Source organism: Dendrobates tinctorius, unplaced genomic scaffold (genome assembly GCF_039654945.1).
Source record: "Dendrobates tinctorius isolate UK_male_01 unplaced genomic scaffold, ASM3965494v1 ptg000011l, whole genome shotgun sequence".
Classification (NCBI taxonomy): Eukaryota; Metazoa; Chordata; class Amphibia; order Anura; family Dendrobatidae; genus Dendrobates; species Dendrobates tinctorius.
The window spans coordinates 59291444-59311936 of NW_027361679.1; the positions used below are offsets into that span (position 1 = coordinate 59291444).

The 20493-nt window shown below is 46.9% G+C and overlaps 1 protein-coding gene and 1 long non-coding RNA gene across 4 annotated transcripts in view; one reads left to right on the forward strand and one right to left on the reverse strand.

Moving 5' to 3' along the window:
• Positions 1-1264: 1264 nt before the first annotated feature.
• LOC141047490 (uncharacterized) lies at positions 1265-8935 on the reverse strand. Of its 2 annotated transcripts, XR_012219822.1 has the most exons (4): positions 8815-8935; positions 4002-4912; positions 3729-3897; positions 1265-2550 (listed from the first exon to the last, which is right to left on the reverse strand). It is a non-coding gene; the product is annotated as an uncharacterized lncRNA (long non-coding RNA). The 2 variants fall into 2 exon arrangements; XR_012219818.1 differs by having other exon boundaries at positions 3729-4912.
• A 96-nt stretch (positions 8936-9031) lies between these two features.
• Positions 9032-20493, forward strand: part of STAP1 (signal transducing adaptor family member 1) — a 153785-nt gene continuing 142323 nt past the window's right edge. For both annotated transcript variants that reach the window (XM_073542587.1, XM_073542591.1), the window contains exon 1: positions 9032-9219. In XM_073542587.1, coding sequence (XP_073398688.1) covers positions 9109-9219 — 111 coding nt within the window. In that variant the 5' untranslated portion in view covers positions 9032-9108. The remainder of the gene's footprint in view (positions 9220-20493) is intronic.

The following is a 20493-nucleotide window of genomic DNA, read 5'->3' on the forward strand; positions in this document are numbered from 1 at the left end:
TTTGTACCTTGTCTGCCTGCTAGGAGGCTGAATATCCTGGCCCTTGAGTCTTGGTCCCAGTACCTTGTCTATACTCTGTCCTACCTTCGTCTCCCTTTCTCCTTGTCTGTGGCTTCCTTCCCTGCTGTGTCTTTCCTTGTGTCCTCCCTGTCTGTACATCTGCTCCCTTGCAGCTCTGTCTGTGCATCTGCACCCTTGCAGCTCTGCTCCCTTGCAGCTCTGCCTGCTCTGCTCTCTTGCAGCTCTGCCTGCTCTGCTCTCTTGCAGCTCTGATATCCAAAAATATTTTATTATTAAAACAGATGTATATATGTCCGGGGTCGGACGTATACTGGGAACTTGGCATTAACAGTTACAAGGTATTTATAGCCTTTCTCTTTGGATATGTGTCCATTACAATTGTAGGCCTCATGGCACGGCTATTCTACTTGTGGGGTATCGATACATATAAAGAGGCACTAGTTTCAAATATACTTAAGTGCATTGTGGCATCATATACTCCAGTGTTTTCCATTTGATTTAGGTGTGCGCAATATGGCAGGGCTATTTAGCCGCTAGCACATTGGTGCTTATCAAGTTGTTTACAATATATAAATGTGTAACATGTAACTGTACGTTTATATATTTATACACATTTTTTCATGTTAGCACTAGCTTGCAATATAATACATGCCCATATTTTTGGGTACTGTTACCTGTTACACATTATTGGTGGTTACACCATTCGATTCAATTATGCTATGTTGTACACATGTTTTTAAATTATAGTATATTATTCTATTTGGGGACACTTTATTATAATTAATGCCATATTGTTTCCCGGTATTCCTCCATTCGGGTATTGGGATTACCACCCTTTCTTTTATATATATATGTGTACATATATACATCTGTTTTAATAATAAAATATTTTTGGATATCAGTTCGGTTTTTCGCAGTTTGTTTTGTTTAGTTTTCCGAATCATCCTATATTTGTCCATTTGATGTGCATAAATTGGTTTACTATAAGTAATATATTCAATCAGGATAAGCACTACTGTCTTGGAATTTCCCTTTTTTGTATCTCTTGCAGCTCTGCCTGCTTGGCTCCCTAGCCGCTCTGCCTGCTCAGCTCCCTAGCCGCTCTACCTGCTTGGCTCCCTAGCCACTCTGCCTGCTCGGCTCCCTAGCCGCTCTGCCTGCCCGGCTCCCTTGCAGCCCAGCCTACTCCGCACTCCTGTGGCTCCGCCTACTCCACACTCCTGCGGCTCCGCCTACTCCGCACTCCTGCGGCTCAGTTCCTAACCTGTTCCAACATATTCCACTCCTTCCTGCCTGTATCCATACCTGCACCTCCTGCACTGAGATCATTTTCTTTTCCCAACATTGTGTACACATAAAATGCCACCTGATGTCACTTGTGTTTATCTTCTCAGCAGCTGAGGCCATTAGAAAGGAATGTATGCTAGACAAGGAAGCAGTAAAGGGATTTGCCCAGATTAACCAGTGCATCACAGAGAATAATAAACTGAGTAAAAAGGAAAAGCAGATAGGCAGGTTAATGTGACAGTAAGCTCATTAATTGATACAGGGAATTTACATGCCCCTCTTTGTTTCAGTAAGTACCACTATTGCAGCTCTATTACATGTTAGGTAGGGCTGGTAAAATTCAGGCATTGGTATCAGTGTTTTGTTGGAGGTGTTACCACTTAACAATGTTGTATTTAAGGGTTTTTCCAGTTGTTACTAAATCTCTTCCTATAGAACAAAAGAAACATTCTTAAAAAGGCTAGCAAAGCATTGAAAAAAAATATTGCCTGTCATTCAAAAAGAATATTACATCTGCCCAAAGTTTGTGTGGGGCATTGCTGCTCAGCCCTACTTACTACAGTTGTGCTAGGCTGCAATATTGTTGCACCCCATGGGCTTGAGGTGGCACTGTTTTTGGAAGAGGTAAACTTACAGTATGGTGATGGCATGGGAGAGGGACTTTAAGCCAAAGTGTAAATGGTCAATTTGGTTATTCGGTTAATCACTGCCCACCGCTAAGCTCATTGTTTTGGTGGTGAGGGTGACCAGGACGGAGAAAGAATGTGGTGGGGGGACAGATTGGGGGGTGGTCCACTGCTTACCGCGACCAGACGACACAGACACGAAACGACGAGACGGGGGCAGATTTCAGTTACAACAGGTCCAAGTTTATTGGCAGTCCTCCTGACGACCGTAGCCATACACCGCAGCACCTTCACAGTTCTCCGTATTCAGGCCCGGGTATCTGCACCTTTCTTCTGTCATAGTGACGTTCCTCGTGGCTCTTTCACTGGGGCTGCCATAGGCCTATCTACCGCCAGCGCTTCACCATTCCGAGGTCGTCGTCAATTTGGTACCCCCGGGGCCTTGTCTGTTCTGCGGTTCGTCGTGTTGGGGCCACCCCCCTGAGTGTCTCTTCCTAGCAGTCCCCTGGTCGAGCTCTCCACTCTTGTCCATTCTCCTTACTGATTCTTCTCCTCCTGAGCTCCTCCCGGGTGTCACGTGGACCAGTCCTGTGTGACATGACCCGCAGGCCGGTAACTGAAACAACATGACACGGCACGTGAAACTGTCCTGTGTGACATGACCTGCAGGCCGGTAACTAAAACAACAAGACACGGGGGAAGGGGAAACAGTCACAATGGTGGGCCCTGTGATAGGGAACGGGGACGTGGAGACCTCCTGCACTCCCCTGAGTCAGTGTCCATCACACTCCTAATGTTCCCTTTACAGGCTCCTCACCTGTTGCCGAGCCGGAACCTGTCACCCTAGCACACCCTACACCTATCCCTTGCTAGGGAGCTGGGTGGTGCAGGCACTGGCCCCACTGCTGTACTAATACACACCAGGGAAAAATACAAATAGGGAAACACCACTTAGCTTTGCTCTGTTGCTCTTGCTCCCAGCAAGAGTCCACCACCAGAATGCAGCTTTCCTCCTGAATAGCTGCCACCAAGCTCTGTCAGAGGTGCAAGGAAATCCCCTCTGTGACTCCTTCCACACCAGGACTCTGACTGTGCTGCAAGGAACTCTCACCAGCTCCTTCCTCCACCAAGGATGGTTGGAAATGACCACTATCACCAAACGTGATTGCAACACCTGACACTCTTTTATAGCAGAGCCAGAGCAATCACACATGCTTTATAATCACATGCACTAAACTAAAGAAACCAGAGTGCAATGACCCTAACGGCCACCGGGGGCAAAACTAGAACTGAAACCACCACAGTGCAATGACCCTAATGGCCACCGGGGGCAAAACTATCTTTAAGCACCACAGCTTAAGGAAAAAAAAAAGGTTACTAGTGCATTTTATCTGTCATGATCCAGCATGGATTATGACACTGGGACTGACCTAGCCTGGAACCCTGTCCTGTCCTATTAATCCCCTTCCTCGGGAATTTCCCTCCTGGGTTCCTATCTCCCCGCCCCCCATGACTAAGCGGTTTCTAAAGCCCTAAGCTGCTGTCAAGTCCTGAACTACGCTCCCCCCTGCCATCTTGTGGTCAAATCTAGGTACTGCCCTCCTTTTCCATCTTCCCCAGCTGTTTCCCTTCTGTCATTACAAACATCTGTCTACAGTGCACAAACCGTCCCTTCTCCCTTCAGTCAAGTCCATCCGTCAAGTCACCTTCCCCACAAGTACATAGATGACACACAGAGGAAATATGAGAGACAATATGTTAAGTGCCAGTTTCAGTACCTGTGACCTTGCTTACCTGTTTAATTCAGGTTTTTTTTCTTGGATTTTGCTTCTGATCTTGACCTTGTTATAGTAAACTACATCTTCCTCTTCAATTGACTTTTTGGCCTCTGTTACGCCTACTGTATATCTTGGTTCTGACCCAAGGTTCTGTCCGACTACTTTCTGATTCTCTGAAGGTGGAACTAACAAAGTAATCACAGTTGCACATATTTTTCCTCTGACACTGCACCATCACTTATCAAATTTTGTATCTGGTATTGCCATACAACACTCCGTTAGAACCTACCGTAGCACTCTGAACTTTGTCATAGGAATTGATAGTAGGCACAGTAGTCTGACTGCCACCAATTAGATATTGATAGCAAAGTCCAGTGAGATTTGCTTTTTTTTAAGGTCTGCAGCCCATTATGTTTCCTATTATCAATAAAAAGGATCACAACAGGAAACATGGATTTGCTAATATTTGTCACGTCATCCTGTGTGTAACTTTTTACCAAACCACTCAACAAATAAGGACCCTAGCTTATCATATGATTAGCTTAAATGCATTATTTGGTCAATAGTGGCACTCACTTTTACCAAAATGTGATTTGCTGCCTCCACGAAAATATTCCCTTATAATAGCAACTGATATAATTCTTACCCTTCAGTTCCCACCAACAACGTATGCCCAGCAATTTCAATGAGGATATTTCTATGCACAGGCGGACATACCATTGATGCAATGTGTGCAGCCTCACAGGGGCCCGAGAGGTAAGGGGGCCCACTTACACCCTCAAAGCAGGTGGAATTGTGCATAATGATTAGCAATTTGACGGCAAAGGGCCCATATACTAATTTTGCACAGGCTTCCTCTTCTGTCAGTGTCTACCCCTGCTCCTATGGGCCAGCGCAATTTACTGATGCTAGTAATGGGGTGCACTGTCACTATTGTAATGGTTTACTAATGATTTCTCATGCTACTGATTTTCTAAACTATTTATATAAAATAATATTCCAAGCCAAAGTATCTATTTTGTAATCTTAAAAAGAGCGTGCCATACATGCCACAAATTCCTGTCGGAGCACATAGAAATATAAAACGCGGTATGAATTCAATAGAAAGCACAGGCTATTGAATCTGCACCTCGTGCACCTATCAGAGGAGGGGTGGAGTGATCAGTAGGGGCCTGAGGACCTGGACATCTGTCAATCTGCCTGCAATTAAAAAGGGAGAAAAATATAAAAAATAAATGTAAAACTGGTTTACTTTTCCTTTAAGAGTTTTCAATATTTGACTAGGTTCACATCACCTTAAGGAAAATGGATGGACAAAACACAGATTACAGTCTGCCATGAATTAAATGGCTTCTGTACGCGTCCTATACAGTATATATCAAATATATAAAAAAAAATGCACACAAATCTATATATATAAACGCCTTATCATGTCTGTCTGTAACCGAAATCGCGGGTAGCCAAATCAGTGACAGGCGCAGCTGTTTGTAACGGCAAGCTGCGCCTGCCATTGATTGGTCGGCCGCGACCAATTAGCGGCGGGCGCAGTCGGGCGCAGCGCTCTATGGGGCGGCAGGCCTTGATCTGTAAAAAAGAGAAATAAAATTAAAAAAATGTTATTCTCACCTTCCGACGGCCTCCGATCTTCTTTCCACGCACCCGGCCTCGCAGTCCCAGTAATGCCTTGCGCCTTAGACCGGAGATGACATCACTCTCGCGAGAGTGCGACGTCATCAGCGGTGTTTTGCGCAATGCATTACTGGGCCCGCGAGGCCGGCCGCGTGGAAAGAAGATCGGAGGCTGTCGGAAGGTGAGTATATAGCTATTTTTTTTTAACAGAGACCACGCATACCAGGAAAGGGGGGTGAGTGTGACCATACATACCAGCAAAGGGGGGGTGACGGGGACCATGCATACCAGCAATGGGGGGGTGAGGGGGACCATCAATACCAGCAATGGCGGGGTGAGGGGGACCATGCATACCAGCAATGGGGGGGGTGAGGGGGACCATGCATACCAGCAATGGGGGGGAGGGGGACCATGCATACCAGCAATGGGGGGGAGAGGGACCATACATATCAGCAAGGGGGGGAGGGGGACCATGCATACCAGCAATGGGGGGGTGAGGGGGACCATGCATACCAGCAATGGCGGGGTGAGGGGGACCATGCATACCAGCAATGGGGGGGTGAGGGGGACCATGCATACCAGCAATGGGGGGTAGGGGGACCATGCATACAAGCAATGGGGGTGAGGAGGACCATGCATACCAGCAAAGGGAGTGAGGGGGACCATGCATACCAGCAATGGGGGGAGAGGGACCATGCATATCAGCAAGGGGGAGGGGGACCATGCATACCAGCAATAGGGGGGAGGGGGACCATGCATACCAGCAATGGGGGGGAGGGGGACCATGTATATCAGGAAAGGGAGGTGAGGGGGACCATGCATACCAGCAACAGGGGTGAGGGGGACCATGCATACCAGCAATGGGGGGGAGGGGGACCATGCATACCAGCAATGGGAGGGAGGGGGACCATGAATACCAGCAATGGGAGGGAGGGAGGGGGACCATGCATACCAGGAAAAGAGGGTGAGGGTGACCATACATACCATCAAAGGGGGGTGAGGGGGACCATGCATACCACCAATGGGGGGGAGGGAGGGGGACCATGCATACCAGGAAAGGGGGGTGAGGCTGACCATACATACCAGCAAAAGGGGGGTGAGGGGGACCAAGCATATCAACAATGGGGGGGTGAGGGGGACCATGCATACCAGCAATGGGGGGGAGAGGGACCATGCATACCAGCAATAGGGGGGAGGGGGACCATGCATACCAGCAATGGGGGGAGGGGGACCATGCATACCAGGAAAGGGAGGTGAGGGGGACCATACATACCAGCAATAGGGGTGAGGGGGACCATGCATACCAGCAATGGGGGGGAGGGGGACCATGCATACCAGCAATGGGGGGGAGGGAGGGGGACCATGCATACCAGGAAAGGGGGGTGAGGGTGACCATACATACCATCAAAGGGGGGTGAGGGGGACCATGCATACCACCAATGGGGGGGAGGGAGGGGGACCTTGCATACCAGGAAAGGGGGGTGAGGGTGACCATACATACCAGCAAAAGGGGGGTGAGGGGGACCAAGCATATCAGCAATGGGGGGTGAGGGGGACCATGCATACCAGCAATGGGGGGAGGGGGACCATGCATACCAGTAATGAGGGGGAGAGGGACCATGCATATCAGCAAGGGGGAGGGGGACCATGCATACCAGCAATAGGGAGGAGGGGGACCATGCATACCAGCAATGGGGGGAGGGGGACCATGCATACCAGCAATGGTGGAGAGGGGGACCATGCATACCAGGAAAGGGGGGTGAGGGGGACCATACATACCAGCAAAGGGGGTGAGGGGGACCATGCATACCACCAATGGGGGGAAGGGAGGGGGACCATGCATACCAGCAATAGGGGGGAGGGGGACCATGCATACCAGGAAAGGGAGGTGAGGGGGACCATACATACCAGCAATAGGGGTGAGGGGGACCATGCATACCAGCAATGGGGGGAGGGGGACCGTGCAAACCAGCAATAGGGGCGAGGGAGGGGGACCATGCATACCAGGAAAGGGGGGTGAGGGTGACCATACATACCATCAAAGGGGGGTGAGGGGGACCATGCATACCACCAATGGGGGGGAGGGAGGGGGACCTTGCATACCAGGAAAGGGGGGTGAGGGTGACCATACATACCAGCAAAAGGGGGGTGAGGGGGACCAAGCATATCAGCAATGGGGGGTGAGGGGGACCATGCATACCAGCAATGGGGGGAGGGGGACCATGCATACCAGTAATGAGGGGGAGAGGGACCATGCATATCAGCAAGGGGGAGGGGGACCATGCATACCAGCAATAGGGAGGAGGGGGACCATGCATACCAGCAATGGGGGGAGGGGGACCATGCATACCAGCAATGGTGGAGAGGGGGACCATGCATACCAGGAAAGGGGGGTGAGGGGGACCATACATACCAGCAAAGGGGGTGAGGGGGACCATGCATACCACCAATGGGGGGAAGGGAGGGGGACCATGCATACCAGCAATAGGGGGGAGGGGGACCATGCATACCAGGAAAGGGAGGTGAGGGGGACCATACATACCAGCAATAGGGGTGAGGGGGACCATGCATACCAGCAATGGGGGGAGGGGGACCGTGCAAACCAGCAATAGGGGCGAGGGAGGGGGACCATGCATACCAGGAAAGGGGGGTGAGGGTGACCATACATACCATCAAAGGGGGGTGAGGGGGACCATGCATACCACCAAGGGGGGAGGGAGGGGACCTTGCATACCAGGAAAGGGGGGTGAGGGTGACCATACATACCAGCAAAAGGGGGGTGAGAGGGACCAAGCATATCAGCAATGGGGGGTGAGGGGGACCTTGCATACCAGCAATGGGGGGAGGGGGACCATGCATACCAGCAATGGGGAGGAGGGGGACCATGCATACCAGCAATGGGGGGAGGGGGACCATGCATACCAGCAATGGTGGAGAGGGGGACCATGCATGCCAGGAAGGGGGGGTGAGGGGGACCATACATACCAGCAAAGGGGGTGAGGGGGACCATGCATACAGCAATGGGGGGAGGGGGACCATACAGACCAGCAATGGGGGGGAGGGGGACCATGCATACCAGGAAAGGGGGGTGACGGGACCATGCATACCAGGAAAGGGGGGTGAGGGGGACCATGCATACCAGGAAAGGAGGGTGAGGGGACCATGCTTAACAAGAAAGAGGGGTGAGAGGACCATATATACCAGGATTGGAGGGTGAGAGGACCATGCATTCCAGGATTGGGGGGGTGAGGGGACCATGCATATCAGGATTGGGGGGTGAGGGGACCATGCATACCAGGATAGGGGGGGAGGGGTACCATGCATATCAGGATTGGGGGGTGAGAGGACCATGCATATAAGGATTGGGGGTGCATTATTATTAAAACTTCATAAATAAACTACGTACATATTCTAGAATACCCGATGTATTAGAATCGGGACACCATCTAGTATATAATATTTTGATATCTTACCTCTCGGCATCATATGCTACGGTAGCCAATTTATAATAGAAATGTTCCAATTCTGGAGGCATTGTGCTACATTTGTCAGAAGAAGTAATCCATCTATAGAAATGGCCTTTAATCTTACTTTTCTCCTCCCAGAAAAAATGGGCTGGGTGAGCCTACAGCACAAACAACCTGCACATTTATTCACCTGGACTTCCTTATACACGCAGGGTATTGTATTTTTTTTTTCACTTGGCGTACTGCTAGCTCAGAGGAAGGTCAACAGCTAGAGATACTTGGAATAAGGAAAGTGTGAACATGGCAGCTGCAGAACCTGCACCAAGAAGAATCTATCTGCAAAGGTCTAAGCTAACTTCACTGCCTTTATACTATGAGGGTTTTCTGTGGATCAAACGAGGTAGAAATAAGGTAGGAATATTCAGTTTGTCAATTCTCTGTTGATTTATACATATTAATAAAAGCATATACATGCTTAACCATTCCTGTCAGGCTCAGACTGGCCCATGGGGGAAAAGGGGAATCTCCGGTGGGCCTCTGTGCAGACACGGTCCCCCAACCCCACTATATGGGCAGTACTTAGTATAATTCACTTGATATACTCTGTATAAAAAAACAGCATGTCATCATTCATTTACCTTACTACCCAGTTTATTTTTATATATAGGTGTAGGTAAATTTTTTGAACGAGGTTAGTGAAATATTAGCATGCAGGTGAAAAGTGGGCCCCCAAAGTCAATGTTACTGGTGGGCCTTTGGCACCCCAGTACGACACTGATTCCTGTATAAACATTTTTCATTTTGTATGTTTATATAGACAGTCAGAAAGATAGACCGTTGTATATGATATTAAATTACCAAGGATAAAAGCTTTTTTTTCCAGGGTTTGGCATATCGCTAATATGCAGGTAAAAAAGTGAAGATGATGCAGAATGGAAGCCCCTTCATACTCAGGATTATGTGGTTACGACACTCGGCACCACACTAATCAGAAGGGTATGGCATATCTTAACAATGTGCCATCAGTTTTTGAGATGAGAAAACCATAAAACATTTTATGAATCTAAATGTTACGACAGACCATTTTGCGTGTCTGTTAAAGCAATCTTTACGAGCCTATAAGTAAATCACATAATGACTGTTGTATTACCGCCAGTGGACTTTAGCTCGGAAATAGGACTTTTCAAAAAGAATTTGGTATAAGCATGACATTCCCCTTTAAAGACATAAAAAACATACATTGACTTTTAACGCTAAAACATTAAAGTGCTAGGAAAGCTAAGAAATTCAGTGAGGAATTATTATCTTGAAGATTTTACTTACTACGTAAGCGTTAAACAAAGTCAGCATTGTACTTTACCCACAGACTCTGATGACGGCAGCTAAAGTGTAATCACTATAAGATATAAATTAATATTTACTGTATGTGAGCCAGCAGAGCCATAAAACTATGGATGCCGTCTTGGTGCAGTTAGATGAGGTTGATACCGTTTGCAGGGAATGAGGGTCTATGCATTGCATATAAACCAGTCTTGAGGAATATTTTAATTCAGTCATGGTGAAGAAAGGCTGTCCATTGATAGAAGGACAATGCACCATTCCGCTCATTAGATCTTATACGCGCAACTGCTTTGAAGAATAGGGTAATGTTTTTAGTGGCTCGTGTTAATGGCAACGTTTAATCTGTAAGTCATCTTTTGCCACTGTAGCATCGCACCATGATATAAGTGAATGTGATAGGGTTGCAACCATCAAGTTGTGTCAACCTCAACACGTAAGTTACAAAAGGCACAAATCATATGGGATTTTTGGGGGACTTCCTTGTCACTGTAACTTCCCGGTCACAATGTGATCATATTTACTTACATACAGTATTATGGTGCTATATTTTAGTCTTTGCCTGTTCAGTGTGAGATGCTGCAAAAGTTGCTCAGTAGTCACAGCCTTAATGATATCTTTACAGTAAGCTGTGTAGTTAGGGACATACATAGAAATCATGGGGGTCATACAACAGGAAATCATTTTGGGCTTCCCCCTCCAAAAAAAAGTATATACTGTGCGAAGAAGTCAGGGCACATAAACATAGTCACAGAAAAGTATACCTCTAAACTTATAACCACAGGGAGAGGGGCATATATTGCGGCATGTAATGTTTTCACCCACTAACATACCCCTTTTATAGTCCCCATACAGTATGATTCCCATTAAAATGTTCCCCCACACAGAGAATAATACCCCACAGGTTTAGCAAATCCTGCTTTGAGCAGGGGGTTGGACCAGATGGCCCAGGAGGTCCCTTCCAACTCTACGATTCTATGATTCTATGATTCTAGTTAGTTGACCCACACAATCACAGTACCCCTCATATGACACCAAAGAATGCCCCCATAGTATGATGCCACCACACTGACCCCACCCCCCCAGCATGATGGTCACCATAGCCCCTCTACACAGTATAATTTTCCTCACAGCCCCATACACACAGTATGATAGTCCCACAGCTCCTTAAGCAGAGTGATGGCTCACCTCGCTCTCCACATTGTTTGATGATCTCGCAGCTCCCAAAAAGTATGATGGTCCTACAAACCCACCTACACTCACAGTATGATGGCCCTCATAATCCCACATAGCTGGTACTCATAGATCCCAACATAGTCCGAGGACCTAGCAGTACCCTCTACGGTGACTTGCACATAAAAAATACTCACCTCCCCCTCGCTATTCAGTGCGCTGCGCTGCTCTTTGCAGCATGTGGATGCATATACCGTTGAAATCAAGATTTTAAGAGTAAAGGGGGTAGTACCACTGGGCTCTGGACATCCCCACAGCTATGGACTGTTGGACTGTACTCCCTTGTGTATATCACCAGCCGTAAAAGCACCTTCCTGGCTTTTAGGGGTTTGAAATTCATATTCATACTCTTCATAATGTTTTGAATTACTAATAGTCCTTAATTATAAATTATTTGGTGGGCCTCAACAGTATGGACATGGATATGCAACATTATGGTGCTCATTGTCTTGGCATATTCAAATGATCACATCATTGTGAATCGTCTCTTAGTCATTGAATTCAGATTTATCGTCCAATCTAACAAATACAAGTTTATTGTATCCAGCACCTAAACCTCCATACTGTCTTTACAAAAATGTGTGAAAGAATGGGTTACTCTGAAGCAATCGCTGAATACTGGCCTGGAACAATGCCACCATTGTAACAAGTCAGCTTGGGAAATTGCTTAATTCCAAAATGTTTTAGGACCAAACGTGAGTAGTATTATAGAAAAGTGGAAGTATTTAGGAATCATAGCAACTCAATCATAATGTGGCAGACAGTCTTCCTGACCTGGAACCCATGAATATCTTACAACTCATAATTAGTGTATCATAAAACAGAATAACCTTGTCACATTGAAAGCACTGATACATAAATAGCAAATTAAGTCAATCTGTCTCTAGAATTCACAATACAAGCTGTATTATTAGATAGATATCTTAGACCAGATGAGACAGATGTACATAATATGGAAATCCATGTCAGAATGGCTATATAATCCTGATATTAGCTTTAGCATTTTCTGAGTCCAGCAGCAGAATTTAATATTCATGTGTCCAAATGTATTCAATCTTCATACACTCCGCCTCACTGACAGCTGAGCGTTGTGAGATCTCAGCAACAGTAGGAACCCTGAGGAACTGTCAATGAAGCCAAGTGGGAGGATATGGAGTCCAACTGTTATAAAGATTATAAAACCATTCTTCATCAGGTCTAAGGGCCCCGTCCCACACAGCGACTCACCAGCGATCCCGACAACGATATCAACTTGTCAGGATCACTGGTGAGTCGCTACATGATCGCTGGTGAGCTGTCAAACAGACAGCTTCACCAGCGATCAGCACCAGCGATGCCGAGCGCGCGGCGTCGCTGTGTACTTTAGTTACCAGCGCGCTGATGCAGGGAGCTGGTAACTAAGCTACACATCGGGTTTCTAAGGGGCGTGCATCATTTAGAAACCCGATGTGTATCTTGGTTACCAGCTCCCTGCATCAGCGCGCTGGTAACTAAGGTACACATCGGGTTTCTAAGGGGCGTGCATCATTTAGAAACCCGATGTGTATCTTGGTTACCAGCTCCCTGCATCAGCGCGCTGGTAACTAAGGTGCACATCGGGTTTCTAAGCACCGCCCGGTGCTTAGAAACCCTGCGTTTACCTTAGTTACCAGCGCGCTGATCGCTGGTCTCCCGCCTGTCACACTCAGCGATGCGTGTTGGCCAGCGGGAGACCTGCGATCAAAAAAATGTCCTGGCTAATCCAGGATGATCAGCGATAACAGGCAGGGGGGCCGGTGGCTGGTCAGTGTCACACACAGCGATCTCGCTGGTGAGTTCGCTGTTGCGTCACAAAACTTGTGACTCAGCAGCGATCTCGCTAGTGAGATCGCTATGTGTGACAGGGGCTTAAGATGCATGTATAGTAGTAATGTGTACAGTTTCTATTGTGAAATCCGGTAACCACTTTAGAGGTTAAAGGGGTTTTCCAGGTTCGCATCATACTTAGGGTCACATAGCGGCTTGGTCTCGCACTGGAGGATCCTGACAGCTATATGCTCTGAGGATTCACAAGTCTGAAGTCACATACAGTGACTACAGACTTTTGTTCCAACCCTGGACAGTGCCTTTAAACTTCTGAGTGCATACAAAAAAAATTCAAATTTTAGCCAGACATAAAGTGGTTTTCCCATGAACAAAGTATATTCTTTCTTTCAGCTGTGATCCCAAGCTGTAAATTAGAGAGACTACTTACACTTGTTTGTTCTGATTTTATTAACAAGCGGAATTAATGTAATAAAAACTGATCTGTTTAATGACTGATGCAAACAAAATTAGACAGACTCCACTTATGATGTCCATCTGAGTTCTGTTTTGTGTTCTTTTTTAGAACGGAACACAAAACATATCATGCATCCATGTCAGTATGTGGTATGTGACCACTTTGGCCAGTAATTGCCTGCTGTGGTCACATGTCCCTATGGCCAGAGAAGATATTATTTGATGCTGAAGTCATTTGACCGGAGAATCTTTTAAAGAACTGATCAATTTATCCATTGACAGAACATAGAAAGATGTGCCTATCTTCAAAAGTAATAGGAATATGAAGGGAAAGACTGGGGCTAAAATTTACCCCCGACATTTAAAAGCACATGAGCCCATGCCAGCTCTGTCCCCTTCACTCAGATTTTGATCTCTATTACTTCGATTACTCTGTCTGAAAGAAGTCAAGAATTATTATTATATTTCCAATATTGCTGCTATATAAGATTTATTAATAATAATAATAGTAATATTGCAATATAACTGTAACAACCCTGCTGGCGTCACTGCATGGCCTCCCATCCCTCGCACATCAACTTACTCACTGCTCCAGGTCATGCTGTGAATTCTGTCTATTGCCAGCCCTGTGCTCTGTGCCTCTGCTCTCCTGTATGTTTCCTGGCTATGTGTGTATAGGGGGGCGGCGCCAGAACTCTCTGGTTCTTATGCAGTCAGGGTGCACCTGTCTAATCTGTCCCTGACCAATCACCTAGAGCCCTTGACTATTTAGCTCCACCACACCCACTGAAACATTGCCTGTGCAATGTCTATACTCAGTTAGTAACTTGCTGCTGAGGAAGCCAGGCCCTGTTCTGTGTATCTCCTTCTCTGGAGGAATACTTCTTGTCTTGCTTTGTACCTTGTCTGCCTGCCAGGAGGCTGAATATCCTGGCCCTTGAGTCTTGGTTCCAGTACCTTGTCTGTACTCTGTCCTACCTTAGTCTCCCTTTCTTCTTGTCTGTGGCTTCCTTCCCTGCTGTGTCTTTCCTTGTGTCCTCTCTGTCTGTACATCTGCCTGCTCGGCTCCCTAGCCACTCTGCCTGCACGGCTCCCTAGCCGCTCTGCCTGCACAGCTCCCTAGCCGCTCTGCCTGCACGGCTCCCTAGCTGCTCTGCCTGCACGGCTCCCTAGCTGCTCTGCCTGCACGACTCCCTAGCCGCTCTGCCTGCACGGCTCCCTTGCAGCCCAGCCTACTCCGCACTCCTGCGGCTCTGCCTACTCCGCACTCCTGCGGCTCCGCCTACTCCGCACTCCTGCTGCTCCGTTCCTAACCTGTTACACTCCTTCCTGCCTGTATCCATACCTGCACCTCCTGTGTGAACAGGTCCCAACCTGTTCCTTCATACACCACACATGCTTGCCCTGTGTCTCCAAGCCGTGCCTGCTTGCCCTGTGTCTCCAAGCCGTGCCTGCATGCCCTGTGTCTCCAAGCCGTGCCTGCTTGCCCTGTGTCTCCAAGCCGTGCCTGCTTGCCCTGTGTCTCCAAGCCGTGCCTGCTTGCCCTGTGTCTCCAAGCCGTGCCTGCTTGCCCTGTGTCTCCGCCTGCCTGTTAGTCACACCTGTCCAAGTGACTTGTCCCCGAGTGGGATCAGCAGCCACAGCCAGACATCACCCTGGAGTGGCACCCGACAGCTACCTGCCGCACAAGCCTGACCTCACCATCAGAGGCTCCAGTGAAGACCGAGGTAGCTGTCGCAGTCACGCCCCTTCCAGGGTAGTCTGGTTTGTGGCACAGTGGGGCCACAACCCCCCGGCTCGCGCCATTCAGCCAAGGCACGAGCGTGACAATAACAGACAAATCAGCAAATACAGTTTAGATAATACCACCATACTGATTATTAAAGAGGCACTCCCAGCTATATTTTTTATTAAATGTGTAAATATGCATGTAGTGTAGTGTTAGTTTATTAATAATTAATATACTTAGAAAAATACATATAAAACCAGGTATATAAACATGTACATTACATAAAGAGACAAGGTAATATGAAGGATTTATGCTAAGAACATACAACACTGCCCTTCACCTCTCCAAACAAACCTATTTCAATACCCTCATCACCTCACTGTCCACTAAACCTAAACGTGTCTTTGACACTTTTCATTCCCTACTCAACCCAAGAGTGCAGGCCCCAACCACGGAACTTCGAGCTGATCATCTTCTTCAAAGAAAAAATTGACCAGATCCGACAGGAAATTATCTCCCAATCACATCATAACATGCATTTTCCTTCCTCCCCCACTGCATCTAGCTCACTCTCTGATTTTGAACCAGTTACAGAAGAAGAAGTAAGCATACTCCTTGCATCTTCTCACCCAACCACTTGCCACCAGAGACCCAATTCCATCACATCTCCTCCAGTCCCTTTCCCCTGCTGTCACCGCCCACCTGACAAAAATATTTAACCTCTCTCTCTCTTCTGGTATCTTTCCCTCCTCATTTAAGCATGCCATCATACATCCACTATTTAAAAAACCACCCCTCGACCAAAACTGTGCTGCTAACTATAGATCTGTCTCTAATCTTCCCTTCATCTCTAAACTCCTGGAACGCCTGGTCCACTCCCGTCTTATACGCTATCTCTCTGATAACTCTCTCCTCGACCCTCTACAATCTGGTTTCCGCTCTTTACACTCTACTGAAACTGCCCTCACTAACGTCTCTAATGATCTACTAACAGCTAAATCTAAGGGTCGTTATTCCATGCTAATTATCTTGGATCTCTCTGCAGCATTCGACACTGTGGATCACCAGCTCCTCCTCACTATGCTCCGCTCCATTGGCATCAAGGATACCGTTCTCTCCTGGTTTTCCTCCTATCTCTCTGACCTCTCCTTTACTGTATCTTTTGCTAGTTCCTCCTCCCCACATCTTCCACTTAATGTTGGGGTTCCTCAAGGATCGGTTCTAGACCCCCTCCTATTCTCTTTGTACACTGCCCCTATTGGTCAAACAATCAATATATTTGGTTTCCAGTACCATCTCTATGCTGATGACACCCAATTATACGCTTCTTCTCCTGACATCACGCCTGCCTTTTTAGAAGACACCAGCGATTGTCTAAACGCTGTGTCTAACATCATGTCCTCACTATATCTGAAACTGTCAAAGACTGAACTCCTTGTGGTTCCCCTCTAGCAATGTACCTATGCTCGACATTGCCATTTCTGTGTGTGGTTCCACTATTACGCCCCAGCAACATGCCTGCTGTCTTGGGGTTATACTTGACTCTGAGCTTTCATTCGCCCCCCCACATCCGATCACTGGCTCGCTCTTGTTATCTGCACCTCAAAAATATTTCTAGAATTCGACCTTTTCTTACTTTTGACTCCACAAAAACTCTTACTGTTTCTCTTATTCATTCTCGTCTGGACTATTGTAACTCTCTTCTTATCGGTCTCCCTCTTACCAAACTCCCCCCCTCCAATCTGTCTTGAATGCTTCAGCCAGGATCTTATTCCTCGCCAATCGTTACATGGATGCCTCTACCTTGTGCCAGTCATTACACTGGCTACCCATCCACTCCAGAATCCAGTACAAAGTTATTACCCTCACCCACAAAGCACTCCATGGCTCAGCACCACCCTACGGCTCCTCCCTTGTCTCAGTCTACCACCCTACCCGTGCCCTCCGTTCTGCTGATGACCTGAGGTTAGCATCCTCAATAATCAGAACCTCCAAATCCCATCTCCAAGACTATACACATGCTGCGCCAATTCTTTGGAATGCACTTCCCAGGTCAATTTGATTAGTCCCCAATCCCGACAATTGTAAGTGTGCCCTAAAAATGCATTTATTCAGACTGGCCTACCACCTCAACACATTAACCTAACTATCCCTGTGTGGCACAGTCAAAAGTTTTACCATAACCAGGTTCCCCACATCATGTTCCCACATGCTTTATGCATCTATTAGCCCTCTGTGTTAGGCGTCGGGTTCCTGCAACTGCACAGCAGGAATCCAGAGCCTTGCATTCAGTGGTCTCTCATTCCCCATCGACCGCATAGGAGCCTGCTCAGCAGCCCCGTCGTTCCCGACGCTCTGCTCAGACTAGTTCTGTGGGTCTGGCTGTTGCTGCCACCTCTGGGCCAGCAATAGCAATGCAGGCTGCTCAGCAGCAAGCCACTCCAGAGGCTAAGTCCTTCCATCGCTCAACTGAGCATGCTCACGAGACGATCTCCCATTGGAGATCAGGAGTCACATGCACAGGTCCTTCTCCAGATCTGATTGGTCCATCTCAGGGATCTGGAAGCTTCTGGAAGGTCCCGGCTATAAAAGGTTCGCATGGCAGCTCAGCTATCCGCTAGCATAGACTCTAGTTGCTACCTGTGTGAATCATGACGGATGCATGGACTTGCAAATGACCCACTAAGATTCCCCTCCCTCTGTTATCACGTGTGTGGATAGGGAACTAGTGATAGAGTCAGCGCCAATCAGTGGCAAGCTACAGGCGACAGTACATATCAACCACTGTACTAGCGTCCGACAGTGTGCCTGCTACTAGGCATTGTCGTACAGCGGCATTGTCTGTCCTGGGCTGCAGTCAGCAGTACTTATTGGCGTCAGCAGTTGCGACGCCGCATGCACGGTAGGTCTAGAAGGATGCTGACCCTGTGTCATGGGCCCGAGTCCTGTGACCATATACCGTGCGTGCATTCTGCTGAGTCCTGTGATGTCAACAGGCTCGGTCTTTGTATTTAACGCCTAGGCGTCTCTGTGAAGCAACAGAGACCGCCCAACGCACACCGGGTGACGTTCAGCCCGCGTGCGTTATACCGCCATATTGTGCGTCTGCCATTACATAGCAGCAGTGTAACACCTCTGCACGATGGACCCCGGGCAGCGAACGCACTTTTTATTTTTATTATTTAGTGCGTTTCGCCATCCCTAACACTGTGTCTGTACTGTTACACACTTAACATTATGGCTGGTCCGAACAATGAAGGCAACTGTTACCACCCACCTTTCGTGTCTACCTTTTTTCCTCATAGATTGTAAGCTTGCAAGCAGGGCCCTCATTCCTCTTGGTATCTGTTATGAGCTATGTGATTATTGTTGTGCTGTAATGTCTATCATCTGTACAAGGCCCCTCTGAAATGTAAAGTGCTGCGGAATATGTCGGCACTATAGAAATAAAATTATTATTATTTGTGCTCTGCCTAGCCTACGTTTCAGCACTTTCTGCTTTTTCTGGTGGGAGCAAAAGCATGTAATCCCACTTTTCAGGGCTTCAGATGAAAGCCGCAACAGAGCCTCTGACATGGGACCCCACTGCAATGTGAACCTGGCCTTACTTTTTGTTGCAGAACTTGCATAGCTTAACTAGAAATCTGATTCTTCCACTTGACTAACCACATTCTCCAGAGGAGATTTTGTTTTACGAGATACTTCAGTTTCCTAGCATTGTTTAATAGTGTAAAACTGAGAATATCACAGCATGCCTTTTTAAAAAAACAAAGAGCTCATATAACACAGCTCGAACACTTAACTATGATTTTAGGAGTAAATCATGTCTAAGTAGGAACTGCCTAGCAATCTACATATAACCACTGCTGTAACTAGGTTTGGTTTTTATGCCAAACCATTTTTTATTTCACCTTTAAATTGTGGCGTTTGAAGAACCCTAACTTTTAATTTTCTTCTGGTGACGTAGTCGTATGAGGGTTTGTTTTTCTGCAGGATGAGTTGTATTTGTCGGTGGCATTATCTTGGAGTAAATATCTTAGAATCATAGAATGTTAGAGTTGGAATGGATCTCCGGGGTTGTCATGTCTAACCCCCTGCTCAATGCAGAATTCAATAAACCATCTCAGACAGATGTCTGTCCAGCCTCTGTTTGAAGACTTCCATTGACGGAGAACTCACCACCTCTTGTGGCAGCCTGTTTCACTCATTGATCACCCTCACTGTCAAAAAGTTTTTTCTAATATCTAATCTGTGTCTTCTCCCTATCAGTTTCATTCCATTGCTTCTTGTGTTTCCATGAGCAAATGAGAATAAGGATGATCCCTCTACACTGTGACATCCCTTCAGATATTTGTAGACGGCTATTAAGTCTCCTCTTCGCCTTCTTTTTTGCAAGCTAAACATTCCTAGATCCTTTATCCATTCCTCATAGGACATGCTTTGCAGTCCTCTCATCATTTTGGTGGCACTTCTTTGAACTTGCTCCAATTTTTCAATATCTGGACATAGTATTCCAGATGAGGTGTGACCAAGGCGGAGCAGAGGGGGATAATTACTTCACACGATCTAGACTCTATGCTTCTCTTAATACATCCTAGAACTGTGTTTTTTGCTGCTGCACCACACTGTTGACTCATGTGCAGTCTGTGATCTATTAGTATACCCAAATCTTTAAATCACAGACTGCACATGAGTAAATAATTTATCAAGCCTTTACTAACTTTTCATAGGGATGAATATAAACAAAACAGCAATTCTACCAGTTTTTTTTCTATTTTTTTTTTATTTTAGGCTGTTTGTCATGTTCCAGATATAAAGTTTTACCTTTATTTAGGTCAACATGATTGAGACAAAACCAGATTTTTTTCTAAACTCATTTTATCGACAAGTGCGTAACCATGACATAAAAAAAGCAACGTAGGTTGCTATGAACACAATATAAATAATTGGTTTTAACAGTAAAGAAAAAAAGGTGTGTGCTTCAAAAAACAACATACATAATTGGCAACCAGATCAGTACAATTACTCAGGGATACATCACATATAGTGTTACTACAAGTAAATAAAAAAGTCAGGCTAAAAAGTGAGAAAGGAGACTGGCATTATCCCCTCGAGATATGAGATGC